The sequence below is a fragment of the Acanthochromis polyacanthus genome, chromosome 14 (genome assembly GCF_021347895.1).
Source record: "Acanthochromis polyacanthus isolate Apoly-LR-REF ecotype Palm Island chromosome 14, KAUST_Apoly_ChrSc, whole genome shotgun sequence".
NCBI classification, from domain to species: Eukaryota; Metazoa; Chordata; class Actinopteri; family Pomacentridae; genus Acanthochromis; species Acanthochromis polyacanthus.
This window is the reverse complement of record NC_067126.1, coordinates 2,071,728-2,085,532: the sequence shown is the minus strand read 5'-3', so window position 1 is coordinate 2,085,532 and position 13,805 is coordinate 2,071,728. Positions and strand designations below refer to the sequence as shown.

The window sequence follows — 13,805 nt, the reverse complement described above, 5'->3', positions numbered from 1 at the left end:
TATTATAGCTGTAGTGTTTAGTGTCAGTAGATATTATACACACGTGGACAAAATTGTTGGTACCCCTCAGTTAAAGAAGGAAAAACCCACAATTCTCACTGAAATCACCTGAAACTCACAAAAGTAACAATAAATAAAAATTTATTGAAAATTAAATAATCAAAAACAGCCATTACTTTTGAATTGTTGATTAACATAATTATTTAAAAAAAACAAACTAATGAAACAGGCCTGGACAAAAATGATGGTACCTCTATAAAAGATTGAAAACTATTTGACCAGAGTGACATGATTAACTCAGGTGTGTCATTTAATTGACATCACAGGTGTTTCCAAACTCATAATCAGTCAGTCTGCCTATTTAAAGGGAGACAAGTAGTCACCCTGCTGTTTGGTGAAAAGGTGTGTACCACACTGAACATGGACAACAGAAAGCGAAGGAGAGAATTGTCCCAGGACATCCGAAAAAAAATTATAGACAAACATCTTAAAGGTAAAGGCTATAAGACCATCTCTAAACAGCTTGAAGTTCCTGTGACAACAGTGGCTCATATTATTCAGAAGTTCAAGACCCACGGGACAGTAGCCAACCTCCCTGGACGTGGCCGCAAGAGGAAAATTGATGACAAATTGAAGAGACGGATCGTTGGAATTGTATCCAAAGAGCCCAGAGCAACCTCCAAAGAAATTAAAGGTGAACTCCAAGGCCAAGGTACATCAGTGTCAGATCGCACCATTCGTCGTTGTTTGAGCCAAAGTGGACTTCATGGGAGACGACCAAGGAGGACACCACTGCTGAAAAAAACTCATAAAAAAGCCAGACTGGAATTTGCAAAAATGCATGTTGACAAGCCACAAAGCTTCTGGGAGAATGTCCTTTGGACAGATGAGACCAAACTGGAGCTTTTTGGTAAGGCACATCAACTCTATGTTCATAGACTCAAAAACCAAGCATACGAAGAAAAGAACACTGTCCCTACGGTGAAACATGGAGGAGGCTCAGTAATGTTTTGGGGCTGCTTTGCTGCATCTGGCACAGGGTGTCTTGAAAGTGTGCAAGGTACGATGAAATCTGAAGACTATCAAGGCATTCTGGAGAGAAATGTGCTGCCTAGTGTCAGAAAGCTTGGTCTCAGTCGCAGGTCATGGGTCTTCCAACAGGACAACCATCCAAAACACACAGCCAAAAACACCCAAGAATGGCTGAGAGAAAAGCGTTGGACTATTCTAAAGTGGCCTTCTATGAGCCCAGATCTGAATCCCATTGAACATATGTGGAAGGAGCTGAAACATGCCATTTGGAGAAGACACCCATCAAACCTGAGACAACTGGAGCTGTTTGCTCATGAGGAGTGGGCCAAAATACCTGTTGACAGCTGCAGAACGCTCATTGACAAATACAGAAATCGTTTAATTGCAGTGATTGCCTCAAAAGGTTGTGCAACAAAATATTAAGTTATGGGTACCATCATTTTTGTCCAGCCCTATTTCATTAGTTTGTTTTTTTAAATAATTATGTTAATCAACAATTCAAAAGTGATGGCTGATTTTGATTATTTAATTTTCAATAAATTTTTATTTATTGTTACTTTTGTGAGTTTCAAGTGATTTCAGTGAGAATTGTGGGTTTTTCCTTCTTTAACTGAGGGGTACCAACAATTTTGTCCACGTGTGTAGCTGTAGTGTTTAGTGACTGTAGATATTATAGCTGTAGTGTTTAGTGTCAGTAGATATTATAGCTGTAGTGTTTAGTGTCAGTAGATATTATAGCTGTAGTGTTTAGTGTCTGTAGATATTATAGCTGTAGTGTTTAGTGTCAGTAGATATTATAGCTGTAGTGTTTAGTGTCAGTAGATATTATAGCTGTAGTGTTTAGTGTCTGTAGATATTATAGCTGTAGTGTTTAGTGTCTGTAGATATTATAGCTGTAGTGTTTAGTGACTGTAGATATTATAGCTGTAGTGTTTAGTGTCAGTAGATATTATAGCTGTAGTGTTTAGTGTCTGTAGATATTATAGCTGTAGTGTTTAGTGTCAGTAGATATTATAGCTGTAGTGTTTAGTGACTGTAGATATTATAGCTGTAGTGTTTAGTGTCAGTAGATATTATAGCTGTAGTGTTTAGTGTCAGTAGATATTATAGCTGTAGTGTTTAGTGTCAGTAGATATTATAGCTGTAGTGTTTAGTGTCTGTAGATATTATAGCTGTAGTGTTTAGTGTCTGTAGATATTATAGCTGTAGTGTTTAGTGACTGTAGATATTATAGCTGTAGTGTTTAGTGTCAGTAGATATTATATCTGTAGTGTTTAGTGTCTGTAGATATTATAGCTGTAGTGTTTAGTGTCTGTAGATATTATAGCTGTAGTGTTTAGTGTCTGTAGATATTATAGCTGTAGTGTTTAGTGTCAGTAGATATTATAGCTGTAGTGTTTAGTGTCAGTAGATATTATAGCTGTAGTGTTTAGTGTCTGTAGATATTATAGCTGTAGTGTTTAGTGACTGTAGATATTATAGCTGTAGTGTTTAGTGTCAGTAGATATTATAGCTGTAGTGTTTAGTGTCTGTAGATATTATCTGAGCTCCTTCCAGACATTATTTCTGGTGTTCTACACTCACGGCGAGGTGCAGAGGACTCCTGGCATTGGGAGATTCTGGGTCGTCTTGGTGACTGTTGTCTCTGTCCAGCAGCTGCAGAACCAAACAAACCAACAGAAAACCTGATCAGACTCATTTATGGTTCTATTGATCTGCTGGAAGGTTTTCTGAACATCGTGACAAAAATCAGTCGATGCTGGAACACCTGTAATATGTTTGTAGTATGGATGCAATATGTATGTACTATGTATATAGTATGTGGTATGCATTTATTATGTAGTACATATGTAGTACAGTATGTTTGTAGTATGAATGTGGCAATTATGTAGCATGTGGTACGTACACAGTATGTAATATGTATGTAGCATGTGGTATGTATATAGTATGTAATGTGTATGTAGCATGTGGTATGTATATAGTATGTAATGTGTATGTAGCATGTGGTATGTATGTAGCATGTGGTATGTATGCAGTATGTAATGTGTATGTAGCATGTGGTATGTATGTAGTATGTAATGTGTATGTAGCATGTGGTATGTATGTAGTATGTAATGTGTATGTAGCATGTGGTATGTATGCAGTATGTAATGTGTATGTAGCATGTGGTATGTATGCAGTATGCAATGTGTATGTAGCATGTGGTATGTATGCAGTATGTAATGTGTATGTAGCATGTGGTATGTATGTAGTATGTAATGTGTATGTAGCATGTGGTATGTATGTAGTATGTAATGTGTATGTAGCATGTGGTATGTATATAGTATGTAATGTGTATGTTGCATGTGGTACGTATGTAGTATGTAATGTGTATGTAGCATGTGGTATGTATGTAGTATGTAATGTGTATGTAGCATGTGGTATGTATATAGTATGTAATGTGTATGTTGCATGTGGTACGTATGTAGTATGTAATGTGTATGTAGCATGTGGTATGTATGTAGTATGTAATGTGTATGTAGCATGTGGTATGTATATAGTATGTAATGTGTATGTAGCATGTGGTATGTATATAGTATGTAATGTGTATGTAGCATGTGGTATGTAATGTGTATGTAGCATGTGGTATGTATATAGTAAGTAATGTGTATGTAGCATGTGGTACGTATGTAGTATGTAATGTGTATGTAGCATGTGGTATGTATGTAGTATGTAATGTGTATGTAGCATGTGGTATGTATATAGTATGTAATGTGTATGTAGCATGTGGTATATATGTAGTATGTAATGTGTATGTAGCATGTGGTATGTATATAGTATGTAATGTGTATGTAGCATGTGGTATGTATGTAGTATGTAATGTGTATGCAGTATGTAATGTGTATGTAGCATGTGGTATGTATGTAGTATGTAATGTGTATGTAACATGTGGTATGTATGTAGTATGTAATGTGTATGTAGCATGTGGTATGTATGCAGTATGCAATGTGTATGTAGCATGTGGTATGTATGCAGTATGTAATGTGTATGTAGCATGTGGTATGTATGCAGTATGTAATGTGTATGTAGCATGTGGTATGTATGCAGTATGTAGCATGTGGTATGTATGTAGTATGTAATGTGTATGTAGCATGTGGTACGTATGTAGTATGTAATGTGTATGTAGCATGTGGTACGTATGTAGTATGTAATGTGTATGTAGCATGTGGTACGTATGTAGTATGTAATGTGTATGTAGCATGTGGTACGTATATAGTATGTAATGTGTATGTAGCATGTGGTACGTATATAGTATGTAATGTGTATGTAGCATGTGGTACGTATATAGTATGTAATGTGTATGTAGCACGTGGTACGTATATAGTATGTAATATGTATGTAGCATGTGGTATGTATATAGTATGTAATGTGTATGTAGCATGTGGTACGTATATAGTATGTAATGTGTATGTAGCATATGGTACGTATATAGTATGTAATGTGTATGTAGCATGTGGTACGTATATAGTATGCAATGCGTGTAGCATGTGGTATTTATATAGCATGTAATACGTGTGTAGCATGTGGTATGTATAAAGTATGTAATATGTATGTAGCATGTGGTATGTAAGTAGCATGTAGCATGTATGTAGCATGTGGCATGTATGTAGCATGTGGCATGTATGTGGTTTGTATGTAGCATGTAGTATGTATGTATGTATGTGGTTTGTATGTAGCAGTATGTATGTAGTAGGGCTGGGCGATAAATTTTAAAACCTGACGATTTGAAAATTTGCCAAATCGTAAAATTGAGGCGAGCTTATATATAACAACACAAATTATTCTTCTGCCTTTCATGACTTGTGCACTGGCGTTTGCTTCCGCCTCTCATCTCCTTCCGCCAAAACACTCACACTCCCGTCATGTCGGACAACAGCAGACGAAGAGTTGGTCGCGAGAAAAGGGCCTCATGTTACATCGATTATATGGAAGTGGTAAACGTACTGTGAAAACGAAGAGTAGCAGCACAACTAACCTCTATCTGCACCTCCGGCAGAGGCATCCTAAAGAATGGGAAGAGTGCTGCAGCTACGGGAGTGCGGCATGGCTAGCAATAACCATAGCAAACAGATCGCAAAGAAACAACAAAAATCGCTTAAAATCGTAATCGTCCAAAATGACTAAAAAAAAAATAAATATCGAGATTTTATTTTTTGGCCATATCGCCCAGCCCTAGTATGTAGCATGGAGTATGTATGTAGCATGTAGGATGTATGTAGCATGTGGTATGTATGTAGCATGTTGTATGTATTTCTAGCATGGACTATGTATGTAGCATGTAGTATGTATGTAGCATGTGGTATGTATGTAATATGTATGTAGCATGTGGTATGTATGTAGCATGTGGCATGTATGTAGCATGTTGTATGTATTTCTAGCATGGACTATGTATGTAGCATGTAGTATGTATGTAGCATGTGGTATGTATGTAATATGTATGTAGCATGTGGTATGTATGTAGCATATGGCATGTATATAGCATGCTGTGTGTATGTAGCATGTAGTATGCATGTATGTGGTTTGTATGTAGCATGTAGTATGTATGTAGCGTGTGGTATGAACTGACCAGCTCCAGACAGTGTCGGTGTCCGTACGCTGCAGCGTAATGAACCGGACTGAAACCCTGTTTGTCCTTCAGAGACGCCGTCGCTCCACTTTGAAGCAGGAAGTCCAGACATCTGCAATAAAAACAGCATTTTAAATATTTTATTTATCACAAACATGTATTTATATCATCTATAACTCTTAGAGGAGCTGACAATGTTAAAACAGTAGTAAAATATTTTATGTTTGTTTCTCTTTAAAAAAATAAAAATTAAGGTTTTAATAGCAAACAAAGAGGTTTTTGGGTGATCTGATTATAGATATTCTGAATTTAAAAAACAGACAGCAGCAGTCATGTACAAAAGACAAACACGTTTAGAATGAATTGAAGTGTTTTAGGAAATCAGTGAAAACTCTGAGTAGCATTAGCATCAGTGCGTATTTTGGGTTTAGGTACAGGTTAATATATTTCCTGTCATGTGACTCACAGTGCCGCCTCCTTCTCCCTCTCAGCCTGAACTCCATCACTCTCCGGCTCCAGAGCAACACGACGTCTGCAGGACAGGAAACAGGAAGTTAAACTAGACAATAAAAGCATCAACACTATCCAGGCTAACACTTGAGCTAACAGGTGGAGGCTAACAGCTGAACTAACAAGTGGAGGTTAACACCTGAGCTAACAGGTGGAGGTTAACACCTGAGCTAACTGGTGGAGGCTAACACCTGAGCCAACAAACGGAGGCTAACAGCTGAGCTAACAGGGTGCCAGAAGACTAAACTCCACCCAGGAATGTTTAACTGCAGGTTTTCTTAAAGACTCACCTCCTGTCCAGGTCGGAGGCAGCAGCGTAGTGCAGAGCAGAGCGCCCCCACTGGTCGGTGGCGTTAATAGCAGTACCACAAGCCACCAGAGTCTCCAAACACTGGAAATGTCGACTGGCAGCTGCATAGTGGAGAGGAGTCCTGGAAAGACCGACAGAGAAACAACTGACTGACAAGGACTGTAGTTTATTACAACTTATACAGATATATTTATACATGTATACACATATACAACTATAGATACAGATATATAAACACAGAGATATATTCATGTGCTACCTGCCACAGTTGTCCCTCCGGTTGTGTTCCCCTCCACTGCTCAGGAGCAGCTTAACACACTCCACATTACTGCAAACACAGAACACACAGATGTACTCACTACAACAAATACCACAACAATCTGCGATAAAACTACATTCACAACAGTACTTTTGTAAGGCTAACGCAATCAGTAACACTAATTTGTTTAGACTAACGTGACTAGGCTAACATAGTAAGCTGCTAGGTTTATTTTGTTCAGTCTGACATAGCGGCTAACATTAGCTTAATTCAGGCTGTAATGGTTAGGCTACTATGGTAACAAAGGTTATTTTGGCTAATCTCACATAGCAGGTACGATTATCTTGACTGGGCTAACGTAACGGCTAGCTTCATGTTGTTTAGTGGTTAGTGAAGTTTTTTTAGGTTAGGTTAGTAAGAACATCCCTTCTCCCGGCTAGCCTAGTTGCTAACACTGGCTTGTTTAGGCTAATGTAGCAGCTAGCACTCTTATCTCGCTTTGGCTAATTTAACAGTTAACATTAAAGTGTTTAAGCTAATATGGTTAGGCTAATGTAGCGGCTGATCTTATGGTGTTTCAGGTAATACGACTAAGCTAACATAGTGGTTGACATTATGGTGTCTAAGCTAATATAGCTAGGCTAATGTAGTGGCTGATCTTATGGTGTATCAGCTAATATGGCTAGGCTAACACAGTGGCTGACATTATGGTGTTTAAGCTAATATGGCTAGGCTAATGTAGCGGCTGACCTTATGGTGTTCAGCCTAATATGGCTAGGCTAACATAGTGCCTGACATTATGGTGTTTAAGCTAATATGGCTAGGCTAACATAGTGGCTGATCTTATGGTGTTTAAGCTAATATGGCAATTTATTATTATGGCTGATAATATCATGGTCACGCTAATGTAGCAGCTATTAGAACTCTCTTTAGACTAATGTAGCAAGAAACATCAGCTTGTTTAGTCTAACATAGTGAGAAACATTAGCTTGTTTAGGCTAAAGTAGCAGCCAATTTTAGTTTTTTAGACTGATATTACCATGTACTCTGAACATCAGCAGATTTTTTCCGTTTGGAGTAAATTACATTTCTTTAATTTGCTATTTTGGTTCAGAATTTGGTACGACGGACGTTCAGTTTTATCAGCTTCAACTATTACTCGTCTAACTTTATCGTGATGTTCTGGTAGAAACAGAGTCCAGGATGTGGTTCTGGTTGGACTCACCCTCCAGCAGCGGCAGCGTGGAGGCAGGTCCTCCCCAGACTGTCTGGAGTGTCGATCTGGAAGCCTGCGGACAGGACCGAGTCAGAACACATTATGCTAAACCTCCGACCTGAAAGGGGCGGCGCAGGCAGACGGAGGGAGGCGGGACAAGACATGGCAGCAGCCAACCACAGAGAGAGACAGGGAGTGGAGAGAGAGATAGGTGTTAGCGCGACAGGTGAGGAAACGTGGGTTAGGTAGGGATATATACATGAACAGGTGTACAGACAGGTCGCTAACAGAGACAGGAAGAGTGCAGCAGGCAGCTCAGAGTTAGTGTGGCGCCCCCTGGTGGCTGGAGGCCAAACTACAGGTAAGTTATCAGGTTTATCATCACACATGAAACTGTTTAAAAATGATAGTATTTGATGATTAAATCTTGTTATTCAATGTAATAGTGTAGAACCCATATGAAGTTGTGCTCATGAAGCGCTGTAGAGAAGAACCAAGAGGCAGCGAACCACAGATAACAAACCAGGATGATTATGTGCCTGTAGAAAATCTGGTTTCTGGTCTTTTTCAGTCACTTGTTCAGATGGTGTTCTGTTCATGTTGAGTAAAGCTTTTCTTTGACTTGAGAGACTCTGAGTGTTGATTTGGAGAAAACAGGACTCCACTGAAGAATTGTCCTGACATAAATTTAAACGGGCACAGAAGGGCTCCAAACTGAATACGTTTTCTCACACAAAGGGCAAAATCTAGGTACCGAGGCGAGTATTTTCTTTCTTTCAGCTGTAGTTGCTGCTTAACCAAATAAATTCAGTTTTTTTTCCCACAAATAAAGCACATGAAGAGTTTAGGCATGGTAGAAATTATGAGGTTATTTATGTAAAATACATAAAAACTTGGTGAATTCAGCTTCTCAAATGCTGCCTTTTCCTTTAAATTATTCAATTTTAATGTCTTCAAAATGTTTTACATGTTCTTATTTGAACAAAACAAGCAGCAAGAAGGTTTGTTTCACAGCAAGAATAATTATATAATTATTGTTAATATTATTAGGACAAAAAAAAAAATAGAATTCAGATTTTTATTAGCCTAGCCCTGCTAGACCCATGATCTGAAGACACAAGGGTCTAGGACGCTCGACAGGGAGGGAGGCGGGCTAAAAGGTTGTCTATCAAATCACTCTGCAGCAACTGGGTAGGTATACAACCAATCAGCGCAACGAATAGGCTCCTAGAGCACCGGAAATCAGAGGATGCGGTAGTTCGGTGAAGCCTTATTTATACAGTCAATGGGTGAAGCTCAAGTATATTACAGACATGTTAACAGAAAGATTATTCAGAGTCGGTGCTAATGGAGCTCAACGACTGTTGTCGTTCTTGTTGTCGACCCTGGCAGAGAATTAAATTCGTTACCGTGGGTTGTCTAGCGTGGTTAGGCTAGATTTTTATTGCAGGGCTTTTGCTTATAATGGATTCTTTTTCTGTGTGTTACTGGATAGACCTGCAATCATTAATCCATTAATTGATTAGTTGTCAGCTATTAAATTAATCTGCAACCATTTTCAGAATCAATTTACTGGCTTTAGTAACTTAAAATGAAAATAAACTTCTTAGATGTGAATATTTTTGTTTGTTTCTTTCTGTTCGACAGTAAACTGATTATCTTTGGCTTGAGGACTTCAGTTTGGACTTTCTATAGATTTTCTGATCAATTAATCGACTAGTTATCACCCGTTTATTACCAACTATTTGGATCATTCATTGGTTTAATAAAAGTGATTGGAGCCTTAATGTGAATACTTTCTGGTTTCTTTCTTCCTCTTTAATCGTAAAATGAATCTTTGGGTTGACCACAACAAACTCACCTGTCATGGAGGACTTTGGGAAACACTGAGGAACATGTTTCACCATTTTATGACCTGTTTCAGTCCAAAGAACTGATGGATAGGGAAGATATTTGTTGGCGATCAGATTTGTTGTTTCTGTTCAGCAGCCTGAAGACGTAGAATCAGTTTTTTACAGACAGAAAAGTTCTTTCAGCTCAGATACAACAGTCCTGATCAGTCGCATTCTGCAGCTGCTCAAACTCTTTAAATGACTTCTTTGTTGAGGACTTGAGTGACTCAGCAGAACCTCAGGAGGAGCCGGTTCCATCCAGCTTCAGGCCTCCAGACACAAACTTTAAGATCCTCTGATTATCTGGATCCAGGAAGCTTCCTGTCTGGTTCTGTTTAATGCTTGTTCCTCTGCAATGCTCAGAACCAAACTAAACGTCTGACATGAACAGAAACTATTTCATCAACAAAAGCAACCAGAAGATTCTAGCAGGACCTGTGCTGTCAGAATAACGACGGATCGGACTGGGAGAACCTCGTTGTTCTTCAGGAATTCAGCAGCAGCAGCCAGAAAACAAAAGCTCCCAGTAAAGTGGACTGACAGATGAGTCAGCAGGTCGAGGAAACGCTGATTCAGACTGAAGTAACTTCATGTTCTGGACAGACAGCAGTTGAAATGTGATTTACTGGAGGTTTGCTGGATTAAACATCAGTTAAATACGAGTTCTGTTCCAGATGACTTCTATTAAAACACAAGACTGAAGTTTCTTCAAGACGCGACAAGAAGGAACCAGTTTGTTCTTCTATCACGGCGAATAATCAGAAAAGCAAAGATTAGACTTTTATTGTAAATTACGGCTGAAACCAATAATAATTCCAACTATTGGTTAATCTGTTGACCATTTTAATACTAAATCATTGAGCTAAATGTCTGGTTTAGTCCACAGATGCTCAGTTTACTGTCAGAGAAGAAAGAAACCAGAAAGTATTCACATTAACCCTTTAAGCTGCAGTCAATTCCAGCCATTTTCAGTACAAAAAAAATTGATAATATTCTATTTAAAAAAAAAAAAATGACGAAAAATACGGGGAATATTGGACGCGCATCGCGAGGTGCATTTCCTTGAAAACGACCGATTCGTGGATTTTATACCGACTTCAGGACATGTTTTGGACAAAACAGTTTACTGGCTTGTGTCATCTGATGTAAAAGGTTGGATTATGGCCGTTTTTTGTGGAATCTTTTCATCTGTGTGTAATAATGAACCCGGAAATGTGAGTCGCGCTGTGTGCTTTGAAGCCGTGTATAGAGAACGGATGGATGAATATTCGTTTTTGTCGGACAAATGTGCTTTTCTCACCCGCTGTGGTAATCACATCTGAAAGTGGTTTATACCGGCGGATTCATGAGAATCTAAGCTTTCCATCGGCGTATAGTGTTTGTATAATCGTGTTTGCAGCCGTCGGACATTCTTGAAATTCCTATGCAAATTAGTAGGTGTACCGCCGGCAGTACACTGAAGTTTAACGGGGTTAAGAATACTCAACACTAATTACTCAATCATCAGAGTAGATGTCTGTTAATTTAGTAATGAACTAATCAATCATTTTACATGATTTCTGTTGACTTGACTGACTTCTTATCACATTTTCAAGAACAGAGAAATCACTTTTGGTTGATTTCAGTCTTTAAGTTACAGAAAAAACTAATTTTTTATGTCTAAGAGCTTTGAGGACGATGATGAATTGATTTTTTGTTATTGCATAACGTTGGCTGTAAACTTTTCCAAACATGCTGGCATTATAATATTTAACTCAAATAAACTGTTAAACACATCCTGCAAACAGAACTGAGAGCCGTAATTCACTCAGCTGAGACCAACAACAAAATCAGCAAAAATTCAGAGTTTCAGGTTGAACTGCAGGCAGTGTTTCCTCAGAGAGACTGAGAGGAAAACCAACAAATAAATACAGCAGAAACAGTGAACAACATGGAGGAACATCTACAGATGATGAGCAGAGTAGAGAGGAAAAGTCTGAAGATAGAAAAATATCGACAGGTTGAGGAGATAAACCCACCACAAAGAGACATGAAATGACAAAAATAAGACAAAAAACAAGAAAAACTGACACAAGACGACAAAACAAGACATGAAGCAACGTAAATGACACACAAGATGACATGAGAACAAAAAAAGACACAAAATGACAAAAATTAGACCAAAAAAGACACAAAACGGCAAAAAACAAGACAAAGTGACAGAAGCAAGACAGAAAACACCACAAATTAGACACAAAACAAAAACAAGCCAATAATGACACAAAATCACAAACGGACACAAAACAAGACAGAAAACAACAAAAATAGACACAAAACATCAAAAAACAGGACAAAGTGACAGAAAAAAGATAAAAACACACCATAAACAAACAAGCTAGATGCAGAACACCAAAAAACACGACAAAATGACTCAATGTGACAGAAAGCAACAAGAGGAGATGACGACAGCTAGTTGTTGGAGATCATCCATCATGATGAAACATCTTCTACAGATGATGAGTACAGTAGAGAGGACAAGTCTGGACACATGGAGGTAGAAAACCATCTACAGGATGAAGAGATGGTAGGAGTTTCAGAAGAAACCAAGTGGAGGTTCTGGAAGACATTTCTAGAAATGTCTCTTGGTTTCTCCTGAAGCTCCTATCATCACCAGGACCTGGATGACTGAGAACCTCCACAGAAGTATGAGGAGATAACATTAATTTAGAGTGTAAACATGTGTTAACCTAAACTAGATCTACTTCCTGTTGATGTCCTTTCTTACACCACCCTAAACCAGAGCTACTTCCTGTTGATGTCCTTTCTTACACCACCCTAAACTAGATCTACTTCCTGTTGATGTCCTTTCTTACACCACCCTAAACTAGATGTACTTCCTGTTGATGTCCTTTCTTACACCACCCTAAACCAGAGCTACTTCCTGTTGATGTCCTTTCTTACACCACCCTAAACCAGAGCTACTTCCTGTTGATGTCCTTTCTTACACCACCCTAAACTAGATGTACTTCCTGTTGATGTCCTTTCTTACACCACCCTAAACTAGATGTACTTCCTGTTGATGTCCTTTCTTACACCACCCTAAACTAGATGTACTTCCTGTTGATGTCCTTTCTTACACCACCCTAAACTAGATGTACTTCCTGTTGATGTCCTTTCTTACACCACCCTAAACTAGATGTACTTCCTGTTGATGTCCTTTCTTACACCACCCTAAACTAGATGTACTTCCTGTTGATGTCCTTTCTTACACCACCCTAAACCAGAGCTACTTCCTGTTGATGTCCTTTCTTACACCACCCTAAACTAGATGTACTTCCTGTTGATGTTCTTTCTTACACCACCCTAAACTAGATGTACTTCCTGTTGATGTCCTTTCTTACACCACCCTAAACCAGAGCTACTTCCTGTTGATGTTCTTTCTTACACCACCCTAAACCAGAGCTACTTCCTGTTGATGTTCTTTCTTACACCACCCTAAACCAGAGCTACTTCCTGTTGATGTTCTTTCTTACACCACCCTAAACTAGATGTACTTCCTGTTGATGTCCTTTCTTACACCACCCTAAACCAGAGCTACTTCCTGTTGATGTCCTTTCTTACACCACCCTAAACTAGATGTACTTCCTGTTGATGTCCTTTCTTACACCACCCTAAACCAGAGCTACTTCCTGTTGATGTCCTTTCTTACACCACCCTAAACTAGATGTACTTCCTGTTGATGTCCTTTCTTACACCACCCTAAACCAGAGCTACTTCCTGTTGATGTCCTTTCTTACACCACCCTAAACTAGATGTACTTCCTGTTGATGTCCTTTCTTACACCACCCTAAACTAGATGTACTTCCTGTTGATGTCCTTTCTTACACCACCCTAAACTAGATGTACTTCCTGTTGATGTCCTTTCTTACACCACCCTAAACTAGATGTACTTCCTGTTGATGTCCTTTCTTACATCACCCTAAACCAGAGCTACTTCCTGT

General features: G+C 38.7%; 1 protein-coding gene across 3 annotated transcripts in view; it reads right to left on the bottom strand.

The window, feature by feature from the left end:
• The window catches only part of ankrd44 (ankyrin repeat domain 44), a 51,549-nt gene that overhangs the window by 14,326 nt on the left and 23,418 nt on the right, over positions 1-13,805 (bottom strand). For 2 of the 3 annotated variants that reach the window (XM_051958641.1, XM_051958643.1), the window contains exons 12-17: positions 7,943-8,051; positions 6,718-6,786; positions 6,439-6,579; positions 6,105-6,170; positions 5,639-5,750; positions 2,617-2,688 (exon numbers count right to left, since the gene is read on the bottom strand). In XM_051958641.1, the coding sequence (XP_051814601.1) occupies positions 2,617-2,688; positions 5,639-5,750; positions 6,105-6,170; positions 6,439-6,579; positions 6,718-6,786; positions 7,943-8,051 (569 nt within the window). The remainder of the gene's footprint in view (positions 1-2,616; positions 2,689-5,638; positions 5,751-6,104; positions 6,171-6,438; positions 6,580-6,717; positions 6,787-7,942; positions 8,052-13,805) is intronic. The other variant, XM_051958642.1, reaches the window with a different exon arrangement.